Genomic DNA, 17,389 nt, shown 5'->3' with positions numbered 1-17,389 from the left:
TTTGTTTTTTGGTTTTTTTTTTGCTTTGTTTGTGCAATTCAGTTACTTTTACCTCTTCTCTGGTCCTTTTGTTTTCTGATTTTCTGCCATCCCTTCATGCGGGCAGTGAAGGTTCAAAGAAGCAACAGGCAACTTACGTGGGATTCGTGTGCCAACAGCCACAGCAGCCTCCTCACCTACCACCATTATAACACCTACCACCCTGACCATTGCAGGATGCCAGCCTTGAAATTCCAGAAAGCGCCTCCTCAAAAAAGCCTTCGTAATGTTCCACACTTTTTCCTGCTGACATGCTCTCTTCTTCTTCTTCTTCTTCTTCTTCTTCTTCTTCCTCCTCTTCCCTCTCCTCTTTTTTCCACTCATACGTTTCCCATTTCAGGCTTTAAAACCTTTTCAGTTTTATGGATGCTACCCTTTTTCATAGCCATGCCAAGGTGATTTCTGACATTTTACACCTTTTCCTCTCTGTAACAAAGCAGCCTTGGTAGCCAGGAAAAGGCTTGAAAATTGTGATTGAATCAGCTCTTCTTCTGTATATGAGTCAACCATTGGGTTGGAGTAATGTATATAAAGCATGATTTTTAAATGTGAAGCATTGCTTACAAATCTTTGTCAGAAATTACCTACTACAAAAAGGCATTTCTAAAATCAGTGTATCTAGATATATTGATGTGCATTAGTTTGGGGATACGCGTTGAAAAGTTTAATTTAACATGCTTTGTTTAAAGTAAATTGTATACTCTGAATATACTTTTTGTAGCTACGGTATCTCTGTTAGCTTCCAGCGAGTGTTTTCATGCAACACTGGCTATACTTTTTCCTAGGGTCACCTGTGTGGTTTAATGTCTTTGTTACTGGAAATGCACAAACCATTCCTGTGCATTGTACACAGCATTTACATAGAATGTTTGATTCATTGATGAGTTACAGGCATGTGCCGCACTCTTCTGTGAGGACTGAGTGCTGTGTGCCAAGTGTTTGATTTCTTGCAGCAGCTCTGGTGTCTTCATCCTTCTCTCCTACCTCCATGAGTGCATACAGCCTGAGTTCCCTGAACATGGGGACCTTACCTCGCAGCCTCTACTCCACCAGCCCACGTGGGACAATGATGAGGCGGAGGATGAAAAAGAAGGACTTCAAAAGCTCCTGTAGGTGGTAACAGCGTTTGTTCAAAAATGTGCAGTGAATGAATGGGAGGAGGAGGGGGAAGATACAGAAAAAAAGTTACACAGTGCCTTAATTAATATACATAATTTCTAAGCAGAAGAGAGAGTTTTTGTTAGATGTAGGGAAACATAAAGGTAACAATATTTGTCCAATGCTAAAATGAGACAAGTAGATGCCATGCAGCATAACTATCTCATCTGAAATATATAAAGGAATGTTTTCTTCTGACAGTTCTGGAAGAGTTTGTTATACCATTACTGAAGTAATTTTCAAATTCCTTTTTCAACTCTTCCAGTTTCCATTAGGGAACAGAATTCATAGCTGAGTAGTCAAAACCAGATTGCTGGTAAGCTAAACCATCTATCACATTGGGGAAGGCAGAGCTTGCCATGGCACCTCCTAGGCAGTTCCAGTGTTTACACTTGCACCATGACCTGTAAGGGTCATTGGGGAGGAAGAGCAACAAGTAACAGCGAAGAATAAATGGCCTTGTTTGACCACTCTCTGGGATTCAAAGCATGGATGGCCTATGAGTCACTAATTTCCCAAGCCAGAGTATATCTATTCAGGCTGTTGCACTTTGCATATTGCTAAGCATTCACTGSGTTGGAAAGAGTGTGGCTGTGTCAGTGCATTTCTTTTCCCAGACTCCATGTAAGTGGCACCTCTCTTTGRCTTGTCCATCTTTGTGTGATCCACAGCAGCTCAGTTCCTCCAGAGCAGGAAGGTGAGAACTGCTCTGTAACTCATTTGCTCTGGATAACAATGCTCAGAAGTCCACTCTGGAAGAACTGAGCTACTGTGCATTGCAGCACTGCTGCTGTGTTTTAAAGTTTCCCCAGGGTCATAGTAAACCCAGAGCAAACCAGCAGCTTCTAAGGCCAGTCACATGGTATTGTGAGAATACATTGGAGAGGAACTGAGGTTTTGCTTTCTTGCAGTTTTTGTTGCTTGCTTGCTCTTATTTCTTTCATAAAGCATATATTTTTGCATAACATTTGCCTGTAAGTGCATTTTTTATTTTTAATCCGATCAGCCATTTTTCACAGCTCGTCTATTGACATGTTAGCTTCTAATGCATTCTWTTGGGTCACAGGGAGATTCTGTGTCTGTCATGGTATGGTAACAGTAGTGGTCCAGCTCTTACGTGTTCTCATCTGCACATGAGAAACGTTAGTAGTGTTACACTGGTAGTAATTTATTTGAAAATAGTAAGATCAATGCAAAAAATAGTTCTTCAGTTGTGCTATATTTTAGCTGTTCAACAGRGGATGAAATCCTGAAAGTTAATCCTATTATGGATCTTGGAGACAGCTGTTACTTGTGTTGTTACATTTTTCAGATATTTTTCCTTCAAGGAAGCCTTGTCCCTGTTACCTTGCAGAGACTCAAAACAAGACCAGTGATATGGCATTTAAGTGGGACGGTCACATAAGCACTGAAGCCCACCTGAAAGATTGTTCGAGTCAGAAGGCCCTGGGGATGACAGGCTGCTGTGATTAAACTAATCTCTCGATAGGAGAAGTTAGGATGAAGCTGTGTTGTGTGGTAGTTTATTACAATTCACATTGCGAGTTCTTGGTGTACAGCATTACAAAATATTTGGAACTGACCCCATCRCTGAGCAGTCAGTGCCTCACTACAACCAGTGACTACATCAACCACCCTGAACCACAGCTGCCTTTGGAGGCATTGGCTGGCCCAACAGAYTTGTTTGTTCTGTCATTTTGCTTATCAGCCGTGCAGAGTTCCTCGCTCTGTTACTGGACTTGTATCCATCCTTGTAACTGCAGCCAACTTAAAAGACCCACACTACTCTGAATGTGTTACAAGGGACCAGGATAGAGAATGTCYGGTCCTGTACCTTTCCACTTTCCATCAACAAGACTTGGAAAGCCTCACCCTTCTCCCTTTGTGGGAGACTCATGCGAGCCAGGTAGATTGACTGCTGTGCTTTTCATAGAAAAGTAGTAGCACACTCTTTGTTTTGATTTTAGTGGGATTTTTTAGTGGGATTTTTTCTCTTTAAACCAGTTGGATCATTTGAGAGTTTTATTGAGGTTAATTTTAATAAAACTTTTAGAATGTCTCTTGGGAAGAAAAATACGTGGTTTGCTATGAAGTTTACATCACCAATTATTTAAGAATACCTGCATAACATAATGTGATCATGGCATAATTAATTAAGATGAAGTGTGATGGTACAAGGGGTTACAAAACAGCTGTGGTAATGATTTAACAATCAYTGCATTATTTGTGCAGATCTTTCTAAAAATGTGGCTACAAAAATTGAGGGCATGCCCTACTGCCACATGCTTTTTTTTATGCCATTTGTTTTTAGTTTTTATTCTTCCTCTGCTTTTTGTTTGTTTGAAGTGTGGGATTCATTGCAGAAGCACATAGATTATTGTTCTGTTAAAATTTAAAACCTGAAGTATTCTGTTAATACGTCCATATTAGTAGGTGGAAGCRAGACATAATTTATATCAATTTATATTACTAGGGTTGCATATCTGGTGAAAATTGGAGAGGGTGTTAGAGATGCATGGATGCTGTTTTCTCAAGTAAGGAGCTATCAGGAGGAATTGTGAACATTTCTCAATTTCTTATGGGTCAGAATGGGAGACTGAAGRCATAGTAATCCATATATGTACCTTGAAATACATCTTGTCCTGCTTCTTGTATAACTGCAGGAATAGAAGTGACAAGTGCATAATCTTCAAATTCAAGACCATTATTTACATAAATCCAGAGCATATAGCAAACCAGCCCCCAGGAATGTTGCAAAGAGTTGGATGAGAACTCTACRAGTGTGCTGGGTCCCTAACAATGGCAACCAGCATTCACTGGAATTGCATTCACATCCATGTCTGCTTTTTAAATTAATGATGCTGCTTCCTGCCCTGTAAAAATTGTTGTCCATCAAGGAGCCAACAAATGTCAGTGTTTCTTGCTAYAGTTACTGTTGAGTTACAAACCCCAGCATGCTCTAAGTCATGGATTTGGGTACCTGTGACGTTTTATAGAGGCTTAAGAGATAGCTACATGATTCGAAGGGATATTTTCATCTCTGTTTTTTTAGTTCTTGTTTCTCTTTCATTTTCTTTGGGAGTGGAAGGAGTTCCTAATTGTCACACTTAAGTGTCGACATCATCAAAACATTTATCAGAGTTGAGTTTTAAATCCCACAAATAGTGACTTAATTTCCCAATGTGAATTAAAACTTTAACTGTCCTAAAAGTTGAAATAAATGTTCTGAGACATTTAGGTTCCTGGTAGGACATTATAAAAAGAGTAAGAAAGTTAYAGAGTCAGCTAGATACCTGCTGCACAGGGGGAATAGAGACTTAAGTGATGGGAAACAGAGATGAAGTTAACAAGTAATTGTTATGTGACCTTTAATAAGGGGGAAATGAAACTTTTGTGAGATTGGATGGCCTAAATTTAAAAGTTTCTAGAAGGTATGTTAGGGAATATATTATTTTACTTCCTTTAGTGCTATTTTAGCCTTTTCAGCAGTGAGGGTTGGAGAAACCTATTTCTCACATGCAGTAAATGCTAAAGCTGATAGAAGTTTCTAAGAACAGATCTTTAGTRTTTGCATTTCTGTATAATCATGTTTTATTGAGTGCAGATAAACGAAACAGTAAGAAGGAAGCTGCTGAGTATCTGAAATAATGCACAGTTCTTACAAAAGAACTTAAGATATGAGGGAGAATTCACAATTCCAAATTCGTATCATTTGGAAAAGATGGTTTCAGAGTGGAAAGAAGCTTTGCTGGGAGAAAACAGAAACTTGTGAGGTTTTTGACAAGTGAAAATTTTGCAAAGAATTGTCATTGCCAACTGTGCCACATCTGTCAGATTTATACTAACTATATAGATAYAGAGCTTGCAGCCTCCATGTCTGGGAAAATACTTATATAACCTCTGACACCTTTGTGCAGTTGTGCTATTATTATCTCTAATGCCATTTTTTCCCCCCACATCTAAGAGAAAAAAAAAATGCACAGGTAAACTATCCCTCAGATAAATTGTGAAATTTTATCTAATTCTTAGCAGATCCTGCAGGCAGAAATGGGTTTTGGAGGAAATTAGAGGTRGAGAGGTAATGATGGATTGATAACACAAAACCATTCCAAATCCTTGGCGTTGGAGGATTGTCATTACTGAGCAGGAATTGAAAAACTCCAGCTTTCTGTGTATGACATAATGAAAGGCAATAGTTTGTCCCCAGGGGAATTCAAACAGTGATATAATAGACAGTGCAATACAATAGATTCAATAGACATTTACACAGAGATCAAGGAAGCAAAGGTGCKTAGATTTCATAGATAATTACATTGAATCTCAGTGTTGTTTTTGTTTTGATTTGTTCTGAACTGCAGCCTTTCAGAAAAAGTGGGAGTAAATCAGGAGAACAGAAGCAGATGCCTGACTTTCTCACAGAGGGGACCCCCAGTGACTTTGAGAGACTCCACAGAACTTTATTTTTCACAATTTCTTGAGATGTATTGGTTGCTAAAACAGAGTGGTTTGTGCAGCTTCCTTTCACTACCCAGTTAGCCAAACAAATTGCCAACTTACAGTAAACATGTGCAAGAAGAAAGCATCCTTACTGTTTGCAAGCAAGCCTGTCCATGTGCTTTGTTGCTAGCAGCAATGCATTGCTGTGAGATGTTCAAAAGAGGAATCTGCCTGAATAACAGCTGGGCTTGTGTCTCCAATTCCTTATGTTCCTGTTAAAATTCTGCTCATCCATGCCTCAAACCTAATGCAAACAGAATACAAGGATATCCTGAGATTTTTGGAGTKGGGGTATCAAACATGTTTATTTTACTCAGTACAAGAACTTTCTGCATTCTAACATACAACCAGATGTTTTCTATTATCTTATATGTCATAACTGTTTATACATAATTTATAAACTTTAGTCTAAATGGACTCTGAGATGTTTCATTGACTAGATTTATTGTATAGGTCAATTTTCTCAAAAAGCAATGGAATTTCTGCTACATATGAATGTCTTTCCTCCTGGTCTGCTCTGTTTTATAGTGTCTTTAGCCTCTAGCACTGTTGGTTTGGCTGGGCAGGTCGTCCACACAGAAACCACAGAAGTAGTGCTGACAGCTGACCCCATAGTGGGGTTTGGGATACAGCTCCAGGGTAGTGTGTTCGCTACCGAGACTTTGTCTTCTCCACCTCTCATTTCCTATATTGAGGCTGACAGTCCGGCAGAAAGGTGAGGCTCTTTAATTAACTGCTAAATACCTTTGGTGAGCGTTCCTCGGGTACTTCGGGCTCGTGCCTTTCTTTCAGTTTGTGACAAATTACAGGGCCTTGCTCAGTAGAGTGGGGCAAGTAATACACTTCCCTGTTCTGAAAATGATACTTCATGCACTTGATCAGCTGTGAAAGAATAGCAAGCTACCATCCAGAAGGAGATTGGAGGCTATATTCCTGCAAAAGAAAAGACAATCAGAAACATCAATAAAGTCAAAATAGTGGTAATTGAGTTTGCCTGGGGAATGTTAGATCCAGCTCTGTCCAGTTTTGATACAGAATCAAATCTTGGGGAGTACCAGACTTTTGACTTACTAATTATTTCAATTGTGTTTTTATGCTTATATCTATGTATTTAATCATGTCATGAGAATCATAGTAGTTACAAAGACAAGCACCAGCTGCCTTTTCATCTGCAGCCCGGGGTCAGAGGCAGAGATGATGTCCGTGGGTGGGGTGGGAGCATGCAGAAACCTCTTCCTGGGTGCCAGCACCTGGAGAGCACAACTCGTGCTGGAAGTGTCATAGKGCAAAGGGGCAGCAGCTGCTGCTCCTGGATAGACTGCTGAGCTGCTGTGCCACAATTATCCTTCAAGGTTAGGTTGAATGTGTCTGATCAGATGGCTTGTATCAGAAACTGTGTGGCCAGCGGGACCAGGGCAGTGATTGTACTCGGTGTGGTGAGCTCACAMYTCCAGTCCTGTGTTCAGTTCTGAGCCCCTCTTTATATGAAAGACATTGAAGGGCTGGACTCTGTCCAGACAAGGGCAGTGGATCTGGGGAAGGGTCTGGAGCACAGGTTTAACAAGGAGCAGCTGAGGGAGCTGGAGGTGTTTAATCCCAGGAAAAGGAGGCTTGGAGGGAACTTCATAGCTCCCCACAACTACCTGAAAAGAGGATGTAGCCAGGTGGGGACTGGTCTGTTCTCCCATATAACAGGACAGGACAAGRGGAAATGGCCTTAAACTATGCCAGGGGAGGTTTAGATTGGATATTAGGAAACATTTCTTCACTGAAAAAGGTTGTGAAGCACTGGAACAGACTGCCCAGGGAAGTAATTGTGACGAATTCCCTGGAGGTATTTAAAAGACATGTAAATATTTCARTTCCACACAGAAATGGTGGACTTGAGAGCACTGGGTTAGTGGTAGGGCTCAGTGATCTTAAAGGATTTTCCCAGCCTGAATGATTCTGTGATTCTGTGATATTGCTGGTTCTGGTAACATGCACATCTGATGATTCTTTTTTATCGCTGTGTATCAAGGTGTGGGGTGCTGCAAATAGGAGACAGAATAGTGTCAATAAATGGTATCCCAACAGAAGACAGCACATTTGATGAGGCCAATCAACTGCTCAGAGACTCCTCTATCAACAACAAGGTCACTTTGGAAATAGAATTTGATGTTGCAGGTATGAATGTCCTGTTACTCTGTCTTGCAAGAAAAATGAAGGAATAAATCCCAAGTACATTGTGAGTGTTAGGCATCCGAGGCAGAGGCTTTCTTCTCACATCTACACCATTCRGTTTTCAAGTGAATTATTTGAAATGTGTCTCTTTGTACAGCTTTCTGAGCCTCACAACTTCACACAGCCCTGCAGTGTAATTCAGAATGCAAACAAAAATGGCAGGTCCTGAAGTAAGATCTGGTGACTGTCCCTCCTCTGAGTTATTTCCAGACAATTTTCTGCCCTGAGATGGAAGTGTTCTGCTGAGCAGAGACAAATCCTCTACAGGCCAAACAGTGAAATGTTTTGCAATACAGAGAAGTATTAGAAAGGGTAGATAGCAAACACTTCTGAGGTGTTTCACTTACAGTAACTCAAACCAGCAATCTAAATAAAATAATAGAAACTGTATTAATAAAGGCCAGAAGAATCATTGTTAATTTTGCTAATGAGTATTGCTACTAATGGCATTCCCTTATTCTGTAATGTGTTTGAGCATACAGAATATACCCATAAAATCACAAACTGTGTACATCAAACCAGTACACATTATGTGTGTGCTCTACCCTCCTGGATTCCTTCCCACTAGATGTTAAATCCATGGCAATTACCTTAGTGAACAGCTAAAAATAAGTGTTGGTCCTGCAGCAACAAAGGTCGGAAATCCTTACAACTCAGTGTCCTGTCCTTTTAATTAAAAGCTGTCTGCCAGCAGTAAAATTTTCACATGTGCTCGCAGAACTTGCATAGGAGCTAAAAACCTGCAGTCTCAGCTGGCTGCTAGCCCATGCAATCTCCACAAATTCAGTTAAACCTTAAAAAAAAATTGAATTACCATGAAATTACTAGTAGAGTTATAAATCATACCTCATACGTCCTACCTCCTTCATTTCAGCACCCGTGTTTCATCCCTGCCTTGTGACTCTGATGCGATTTCATCAGCTTACATGTATAGTTCCATGCACTTGGAATTGCTGCACCTTATAAATTATCTAACRTTTTAAATATTTTGTTATAGAATCAGTTATACCAAGCAGTGGAACATTTCATGTGAAACTACCAAAGAAGCATAATGTGGAACTTGGCATCACCATAAGTTGTAAGTAAAAGTGCTTATTTTTCAGACCACTTTTATGGGATAATCTGCAGATAGATCTTGTAGCTACAGTCTCACGTTTCTTTTGGTGTAGACTTCCGTTTCCTTCTTCTAGCTACTTTCACTGCTTTTTCTCTTTTGAAATACCATCCTGTAACATATTTATACTCCCCTTCAAGTAGTTAACGAAGCCAGGAAATTGCCAAATCKAATGTTTTACTTACTCCTTCATGCATAGTACAAATTGACTCCTAGTAAAACTATTTATTTAAAAAAAAAAAAATAAATAAATAAAAAAAAAAAAAGCGCAGTCAACAGAATTAGGTCCATGCAAAAGTATTTCCATAGTTGTGAAATTTACAGCAGAGTCTGTCATGGTGTCTCACAGGCTCTTGAACAGAACCTCACTGAGCACAAGGGTCTCACAGGCATGGGGATCCACATACGTAGSATTATTTTTTGCTTCAGAACCCAGGGACTGAAGATACATCCCCAATCTCTAGAACCACTGGGCAGTCCTGAAGGTGTGGGTCACATAAGAAGATCCCCTTTCACTAGGGATTCTGGAGATTGCTAAAGAAGGTCACAAGGGTTTATATCAGTAAGTTTCTCAAAAAGTATTTGTTACTGGTTTGAAATCAAAGTGTTTCTACAGTTATTTTGTGGGGAGACAGTGAAACAATGTGTTAGAACTGGATTTTGACCAGGTAAAGTCCAGCAAACTGATGGCAGGAAAAACAATCCATATCAAAGTTAATGGGCTTGACACTGCATAATCTGGTGTCATCAGAACTAAGCTCCTTTATGGCTGTGGCCTTTCTTAGGCTATCAGTCTTTCCTTGGAAYTATTCATGTGTCTTTGGGGAAGATTGTGCTTTGACTTGTATTCTGGAAGCTTTTACCAGCACAGGGGAATATGGCTGATCAAAAGTACAGCAGGGAACTCAGTTCTGAGGATGACATCTGAGGAACAAATGAGAGACACTGCAGGCCTGTTTGCTTGTGTTGCACACTTGAATGAGTAATTGTTAGACTCTGTAAGACGTGATGTGATCCTTGAAGAGAAATCATAGGTCTACATGTCTTCATGCAAATGAAAATATTGAGAAAATCTGAAGCGAGGCTGTTCTATTTAAATGTTATTCTTAGGATTGGTAAATGTTTGTAAGGTTATTGAAAAAATAGGATCTTCCTAGTAATTTGATTTGTGTTGTTTTTTGGAACGCAGACGTCTTGTACTTTGTTTCTGTCTGTAGGAATAAACCTTTAATGGAAAGCTAATGTTCTTGGCATTTACTATTTATCACTTCTCTTCTAAACTTTGCATGCCTTACTGGTCTGGAATTTAATTCCAAAAATTAGTGCTTTATAAAATYAGTGTTTTATGTAATCAGAATAATATGTGGTTGGTCTTAGCTCTGCTCTTCTGAATATACTGCAGTGTCTTTGAATTAAACTATCTGTTGTATATAATAATCTCATTAATACTATTTAATGCATATGAAATTTATATAGGAGTAATTATTTACATGGTTTTAAAGGGTTTATATTTATAACAGAAAGTTTATAAATTTGCTTGGTAGAAGTGTTGAATTGCTGCATTTGATGCTTGCTTTTCAGTGTTTTGCACTGTTTTACCTAATTAACTCCTAAATAAGACCATATGATTTGAAGAATATAAATGTTTTATATTCATTTCATCAAATTTCTGCAGGACACTGTGGCACTTTAGCATGCCATTTATTACTGATACTTTCAGAAAGCTGTATGATTTTTTTTAAGCAACAAATGCTACAGGAAACTTGTCAGGGTTGGTATGGCCAGACTTAAACAGGGGGATGGAGACGATCAGGTTTATTGTCTTGTGGGTTTGATCTCTTAAAAGTGCTAGAGACCTGTTTCTTCCTCTTTCTTCTCAAGTTATTGGAGTTAATGATGAATGAGAAAGTGCTGTTAAAACATCACAGAGAAGCACCTTTCTTACTTTCCACATCCCCTATTTAGTTTGGAATTTKTATGAGAAATTCAGGAAATTACTTAACCTGACAGACAAGAGACATTTTTTGTCAGATGGGAAATGTCATCTCACCTTGGGTTGGCACATGAACACGTGTCTGTTTTGTCATGCACATGTGTCTGTCACGTTGGCACATGAACATAAGTCCAGGAGCTCTAGGTCAGCTCTTAGGAGCCAGACATCCCAGAAGAGGAATTTCTTTCACTTTCTTGGTGTTGTTTTCCTTGGTAATGAACAGCAGGTGTGCTTGCATGGAGTTACATCCAGGTGCTTTATTGAAGGCATATCTGAGGTGACACACAACACTAAAGACAATCAAAATAATTCACGGTCTTTGAAAAACAAGACCTGTAATAGGAGAAGAAACTTCCCTCAGTGTCAGATTTAATAATGCCAGAGAAAAAAAATAGAAAAAATTAAAAATCCCCTTAGRTAGCACAACCTTTTAAAAAGTAGGATGGAAGAAAGTTTCATGAATGTCATTGTTAATGATAATCCAGGGCTCTGAGTTTTGGATAGTTCATGTTAGTTATCCCCCTGTACAYTGGTCTTACCCACTGCTGCCTTCATACACACGCTGGCATCCTGTAATTCTTCCCTTATCTCTGCCATATCTCTCTGATTTTCTCAGTAATAGATAATTACACTCTATCTTATTTCATATTTTGCAAATGCACATGACTATATATTTAATGCTTTAGATATCACTAGTGTCATACCCAGTTACCAATTAGAGCAGTTGGAAGGTTTCAGTTCTTAAAATTACATCATCCAAATAAAGCACAGGAGTGTCCCTGTGCATRTGATTATGCTTTTATAGTGGAATCATTCCCTAAAAGAAGGATGGTTTTCAGGTAGATCTAATAGTGCTCAAATCTGTTTCAATTTGCCAGTGACATTGACTTCAAACCATGTAAGAATATAGATTTTTTTAAAGACAAAAACCTTTTTCAAAGGTTTTTGAGGTAATTGGCTACTTTGTCATAGACTAATTTTTTTTTTTTTGTTAAATACATTGAATGATGTCCAATAAAACGACTTAGTAGTGGATTCTAGTAATTGTAGTTAACAGCTTTTTTTTACTTTTCTTTCCTTTTTTTCTTTCTGATGAAAGATTCTGATATCCTTACTGGTAGTGAACTGCAGCACCTTKCTTCATAGTCTCTCTGGAGCTAATGGGACTACTCAAGGAAAAAGGAGCTGCAAAGCTGATAAGAATATCAGAATCTCACCCAAACTRTCATCAGTTTTTCTGAGTCACTTGGACTAGCAGCTATAGTGTAGTCTGCCTTAYTCCTTTTGTATTTAATCAGAAACAAGATTTGTAAATATCTACAGATATTTAACATTGACTATGAGAATTTATTTTCTAAAGCATGTTTCTGTATATTTTGGGATTTGACAAGCTCTACTTAATTTTGAAACATTACAAGTAATTATTTTCAAGACAGCAAAAAATCTCAGCTGCTCCACATGAACTGATACTTAAGGAGCAAAAGAGCTGYATCAGTGTAATTTTAAAAAGCTCTTTTATCTATTTAATAATCATACTATTTTTAAAAATGTCTAGTAGCTGTATACCAGCATTTGGATAAATTGACCGACTTCATATAAAAAGTATTTTTCCATCACATGAGCATTTTCCTCTGCTTGTTCAGTTTGTTCAGAGCTTGATCAAGCTCCAAAGTTTGAAACCAGCCTGAGAGTAGTAAGAAGTGAATTTTGTCTGGGTGRTAGGCGAGATATCCACCCCAAATCTGTTTAAGTCAATTTGTGGGGGGGGGGGTTGTTTCAGCTAGTGGTGAAATAAGAAAGGAGCATTGTTTGAGGGGGTTTTTCTAACCTCATGGAACAGCTGTATACAAAACTGGCAGCTCTTCATTGAACTTGCATTCAAGTGTCAGAGGAAGAGGACAAGAAGTAGGGTAGACACCCGGGATCAGAGTAATCTAAAAAAAAGAGAACAAACGACTTGCTTAAGATCAGCTGGTTAGCTGCAATACTGAATTTAGTACCTGACAAAGTTTGTGCATTCTTCAGTCCACTTGTAGTTATTCATACAGACTCTCAGGTCTCTACAAGGGCTGCACAGAAGGTGGAGTAACAGCTGGAACAGGGAGGAGAACAGATGAGATTTTCATTGGATAAGTAGAATGAAACAAGGAGAAAAAAAACAAGTGGAAAGCTGTTAACAGGGAGACAGGAGATGAGCAGAGAGACTGAGCTGTGATCAGGAGTAGAGACATCTGGAACTTGAACAAGAAGGCTGGACATGGGTGAGTGATAAGGTGCTTTGTTTTTAACTGCCTCTTAAAACCAGAAATAATTCTGAAAGGGAGACTTGAAGCTGTACAGTGTCACTTCAAGCTTGCATTAATTGATGAAGATCTATTAAGTGGTCAAATACTGCTTTCTCACTGGAACTCTTGTTTCTCTGCTCTCTGGGGAGAGATGAAACAGTGGTGTGTAACAAACAGGATGGAGGCTGCATAATGAATGAGATGTGGGAATGCAGAAACACAAAGGAGGTGATCTCATGGTCAAGGTGGTTTAATGCTACCCWGGAGAAATCAGGGTGGTTTTTATTTTATCTGCAAAAGACTTGTGCTGAGACAAGTCATTTTGGGGGGTGGGGGTGGAGGTTTTCCACAGGTGGCTGCTTGATTTTATGAAGAAACTTTGAGATCATGGRGTTGCACTCACAGAAATGCTGCTCATCTGCAGCTGTTGCTGAAAATGCCAATAGTTGTGGTTTGAACATAGAAGCTGCTACATTCTACAAACTATTGTGAGATATGAAGGCATGGATATCTCAAATTGCTCACTGAAAACTGTCATACATTGATTTAAATGTTCCTATGATTCCTTTCCTTATCTGTAAAATCAGGATGATATTACTCAATCTTCTTGCTCAAGGTAGCRTCTGTTCAGCAGTGTTTGGGAGGCAAACTTGGGCTGTGGTGATGTGCAAAAAGTACAAAAGATCAGGAGGAAATAATGATTTCATCTATGCAACACAACTTGAATAATTCTAGCAAGTATGTAATGAGCATTGAACAATAATAAAATGAAGTGTGTTGTGTCTGCTTCTCGGTGTGGGGAGATTCATTTCACACAAAGCTGGTGCCAGCAGAAAGGTTTTCATCCTCCAGACCCCATAACAGCCCAGGGTAACTCACAAAATACTGCTGGTTCACACTCATTTGGTTTGAAACTGATAACTATGTGTGCAAAGTCATATTCTTTTCATCCACTTTGCACTTTGTGGCTCTGCACTTTGAGCTGTGGTCTTTCCCTTGTTTTGGCTCCTCGTCTCTTTTCAGCCATAATGGACTGTTCTTTTAAGTATTTCAAGACTCAAACCATGGACTTCAGACAATATACAGTGGGTAGCATATAACCTCAGAGCAAGGCAGCCAAGAGGGTAAAAAAAGAGAATAAAAAAAAATCACCGAAGTGATACTCTCAAATTTTAACAAGATACTAATTGGTGAAACAAATCCAGAGGATTCCTGTAAATTATGGAATTTTCATGTATTTGACCCATSACATGAAAGTATGAGAAACAAGCGATGAAAATTACATATCTTGCAAAAAGTTAATTACTGTTGTCTAAATTGCAACATAATCATTTCCTGAAAGCATGCTGCTTTAAACAAATTTCTAAAAATTCTTGAAAGTCTTTGTTTGTCTGCCTTCTGGACTTTTGAGACATTGCATTTAAAATATGGCTACTTAGCAGTTCTTGAACCATTCCTTTGGACATTCAAAGGCTTTCTCAGCCAGGGCAGCTGAGGTTAACAAGACCTGTTAGTATATTGTGTTGGAAATGTCATTATTAATTTACCATGTGGTTGCCGTAGGTGAAGATCTGTCATTTTGCATCAAAGGTRAGATTCATGAGCTGCTAAAGTAACTGACATCAGGATTTTGTAAGTGAGCCTCCAATATGGGCAGCTTTTTGGGTGATTGTCAGTTCAGGCGTGGGAGCCTAATGGAAAAGTATCTTCTGTGAAGGAATGCAGAGGGCTCAGTACACAGAGCAGAAGTGGCATGGGGCAGTTGAGAAACCCAAAATGTGCAAAACCCATTAGTGCTTTCAAGAGACTTGAGAGCCTTATACCACATGGTATTGTTTTAATATCAGCACATTCTTTGCTAACAGGCCCAAAATTCAGTCTGTTCTCACCACATGGAGCTCATCTGGTCCAGATGTAGGTGATGTTCTTCTCAGAGGTGGACAGCATGTGCCACACAGTTTCTGAAATGTGTCTGCATCACCCTCAAGTTCTAAGCCCACTGYTTGCCATCTCAGATCTTCAGTGCATTCTTCTCTCAGCAAATGGATGAACCTTCCAAAACAATGCATTCAGTGAATCCATTCCAAGAAACAGTCCCTGGAAGCAGCCAGTGATCATTGTTGTTTTCCTCTGGGGTATTTAACTGCTTCCTAGGCAGCTAATGGTCAAGCAAAACTGCTGAGTGAATTTCCTGGCCAAGGGAAACTTGTCWAATACTTTTGCTGGTAAAGAATTACAATGTCTGGCGTTGAAAGCAGAGCATCCTTTTAACCATGAAGGACAGRTAGAAAATTTGCCATTAATGTCAAATACTTCTAAAAAGAGATGAGTTAAATGTGCAAGGAGAGGACTAGTGGGAGTTTTACTAAATTGACTGGAATTGCAGTGCTGCTAGTTGGTGTCCCCAGTGCAAAGTAGGGAAAGGTCCACAATGCTTAAGGCTCAGCAGCAGTACGGGAGGCAAGGTAACTCATCAAAAGAGGCAAAGGTTGCCTCAGAGGAAGCAGTGGAGATGCTGCAGTGAAGCAAACATCCGTGTGATGGGAGCTGCCCCTGTGCAAACATGGTAACTGGGTATCAGCCCAATGGGGGGGGTGTGGCCACTGTCCACAGATCTCATTTACTGGGGAGTGCATTCCTCCTTCTCACCCAGGACGCATTATCTTCATGCCTTAAGCACTGGATGGGACAGAAGTGGATGGAAAGCACGCGGACTAGCCAAGTCTAGATAYTGTGCCAGGGCAGCTCTGTTAGTCAGGGATATAGTAAAACAGGATTAATTCTACAAAATAATCATCATTAGTAGTCGTGCTGAAAGATTATAATGACAATAAGTTTTCCWTATGTGTTATAACTACACAGCATTTTATGATAGGTCACTGGAGCTCTGCTGAGATATCTCCATATGGCTCAGTCCTGCTCTAACCCAGACATCATGCGTATCCAGCTGAATTCACCTTGTACCAGTCACTGCAATTCTGAAATTTTCTCATTTTTGAGGAGTATGCAGCCTTGCTAATGTGCTGCTGGTGTTGGTTTGTACTTAAAGTATGTATAATTTAGGGGTAGGGAAGGAATATAATGCAAGTAAGTAATGTGTGTGAAGCATTGATTTATGGGCAAAAGTAGTCCCTCTGCAAATCTAGAAACAAAAACAAATGCCTGTATATATTTTTCATTACAGCTCCATCAAGTAGAAAACCAGGGGACCCTCTGGTTATATCTGATATCAAGAAAGGAAGTGTTGCTCACAGGTAAGACATTGGAACTCCCAGAAAAAAATCTATTCATGTGTGTAACSAGCCAAATTCAAGTTAAACAAAGAGACCTTGTAAGAAACTGCACTGGCAAAAACCAGTTAGAAAATAAAAGGCATATTAAGAAAGAATTGTCTTAAAGATCCATCTCGTTTCAATAATAATGTTTATACCTTAAGATACCTTTCTTTAAATTTTACTAGAATGTCATGTAAGCTTGTTTGCTTGTCCATAGAACTGGGACACTCGAACTCGGTGATAAGTTGCTGGCAATAGATAATATTCGACTTGACAATTGCTCAATGGAAGATGCTGTCCAGATCCTTCAGCACTGTGAAGACCTTGTAAAGTTGAAGATTCGCAAAGATGAAGATAATTCCGGTATTAGCAATGACCATTGCAGATTCATATATATATTCAGGATTTCTAGAACATAGGGGATTTCTTTTACATTTAAATTTTAGTGAAATGTTTTTTCTAAACTTGTCTGGTTTATCCTAGTGATAATCAGAAAACGTCACCTAAATTGAATTTTAATACTATATAAATCTTTTAATTTTCTCACTGGCTGTATTGTCTGCAGGAGCTCCACTGCAAAATTTGGTCTTCAGTTGTCTGAAAAGACAATTTKCCCTCAGGTGCAGCCATATAAAGGTGATCTGTATCTTACCAGAGTATTGGGATTTTCTCTGCTTTTAAGATTGTAATCGTGGTTAGCAAAGCATGGATTCCTAGGCCTCAGCTCTCCAGCAARGTGGTGTAGTTCATGTTTTGTCCATAAACTTAGAAATTTGACTTCAGTACAGCTAKTCACGTGCTTAGA

At 39.2% G+C, this 17,389-nt stretch overlaps 1 protein-coding gene across 4 annotated transcripts in view; it reads left to right on the top strand.

Annotated features, from left to right (window-relative positions):
• Positions 1–17,389, top strand: part of GRIP1 (glutamate receptor interacting protein 1) — a 312,647-nt gene that overhangs the window by 272,838 nt on the left and 22,420 nt on the right. For 2 of the 4 annotated variants that reach the window (XM_057377287.1, XM_057377261.1), the window contains exons 10-16: positions 107–262; positions 996–1,148; positions 6,223–6,409; positions 7,715–7,860; positions 8,915–8,995; positions 16,494–16,563; positions 16,802–16,947. In XM_057377287.1, the coding sequence (XP_057233270.1) occupies positions 107–262; positions 996–1,148; positions 6,223–6,409; positions 7,715–7,860; positions 8,915–8,995; positions 16,494–16,563; positions 16,802–16,947 (939 nt within the window). Of the gene's footprint in view, positions 1–106; positions 263–992; positions 1,149–6,222; positions 6,410–7,714; positions 7,861–8,914; positions 8,996–16,493; positions 16,564–16,801; positions 16,948–17,389 lie in introns of all 4 variants that reach the window. The other 2 variants (XM_057377277.1, XM_057377269.1) reach the window with 2 other exon arrangements.

The sequence above is a fragment of the Malurus melanocephalus genome, unplaced genomic scaffold (genome assembly GCF_030028575.1).
Source record: "Malurus melanocephalus ecotype Western Australia unplaced genomic scaffold, MMel_1.1 scaffold_10, whole genome shotgun sequence".
NCBI lineage: Eukaryota > Metazoa > Chordata > Aves > Passeriformes > Maluridae > Malurus > Malurus melanocephalus.
This window is presented reverse-complemented; position numbering and strand designations above follow the sequence as displayed.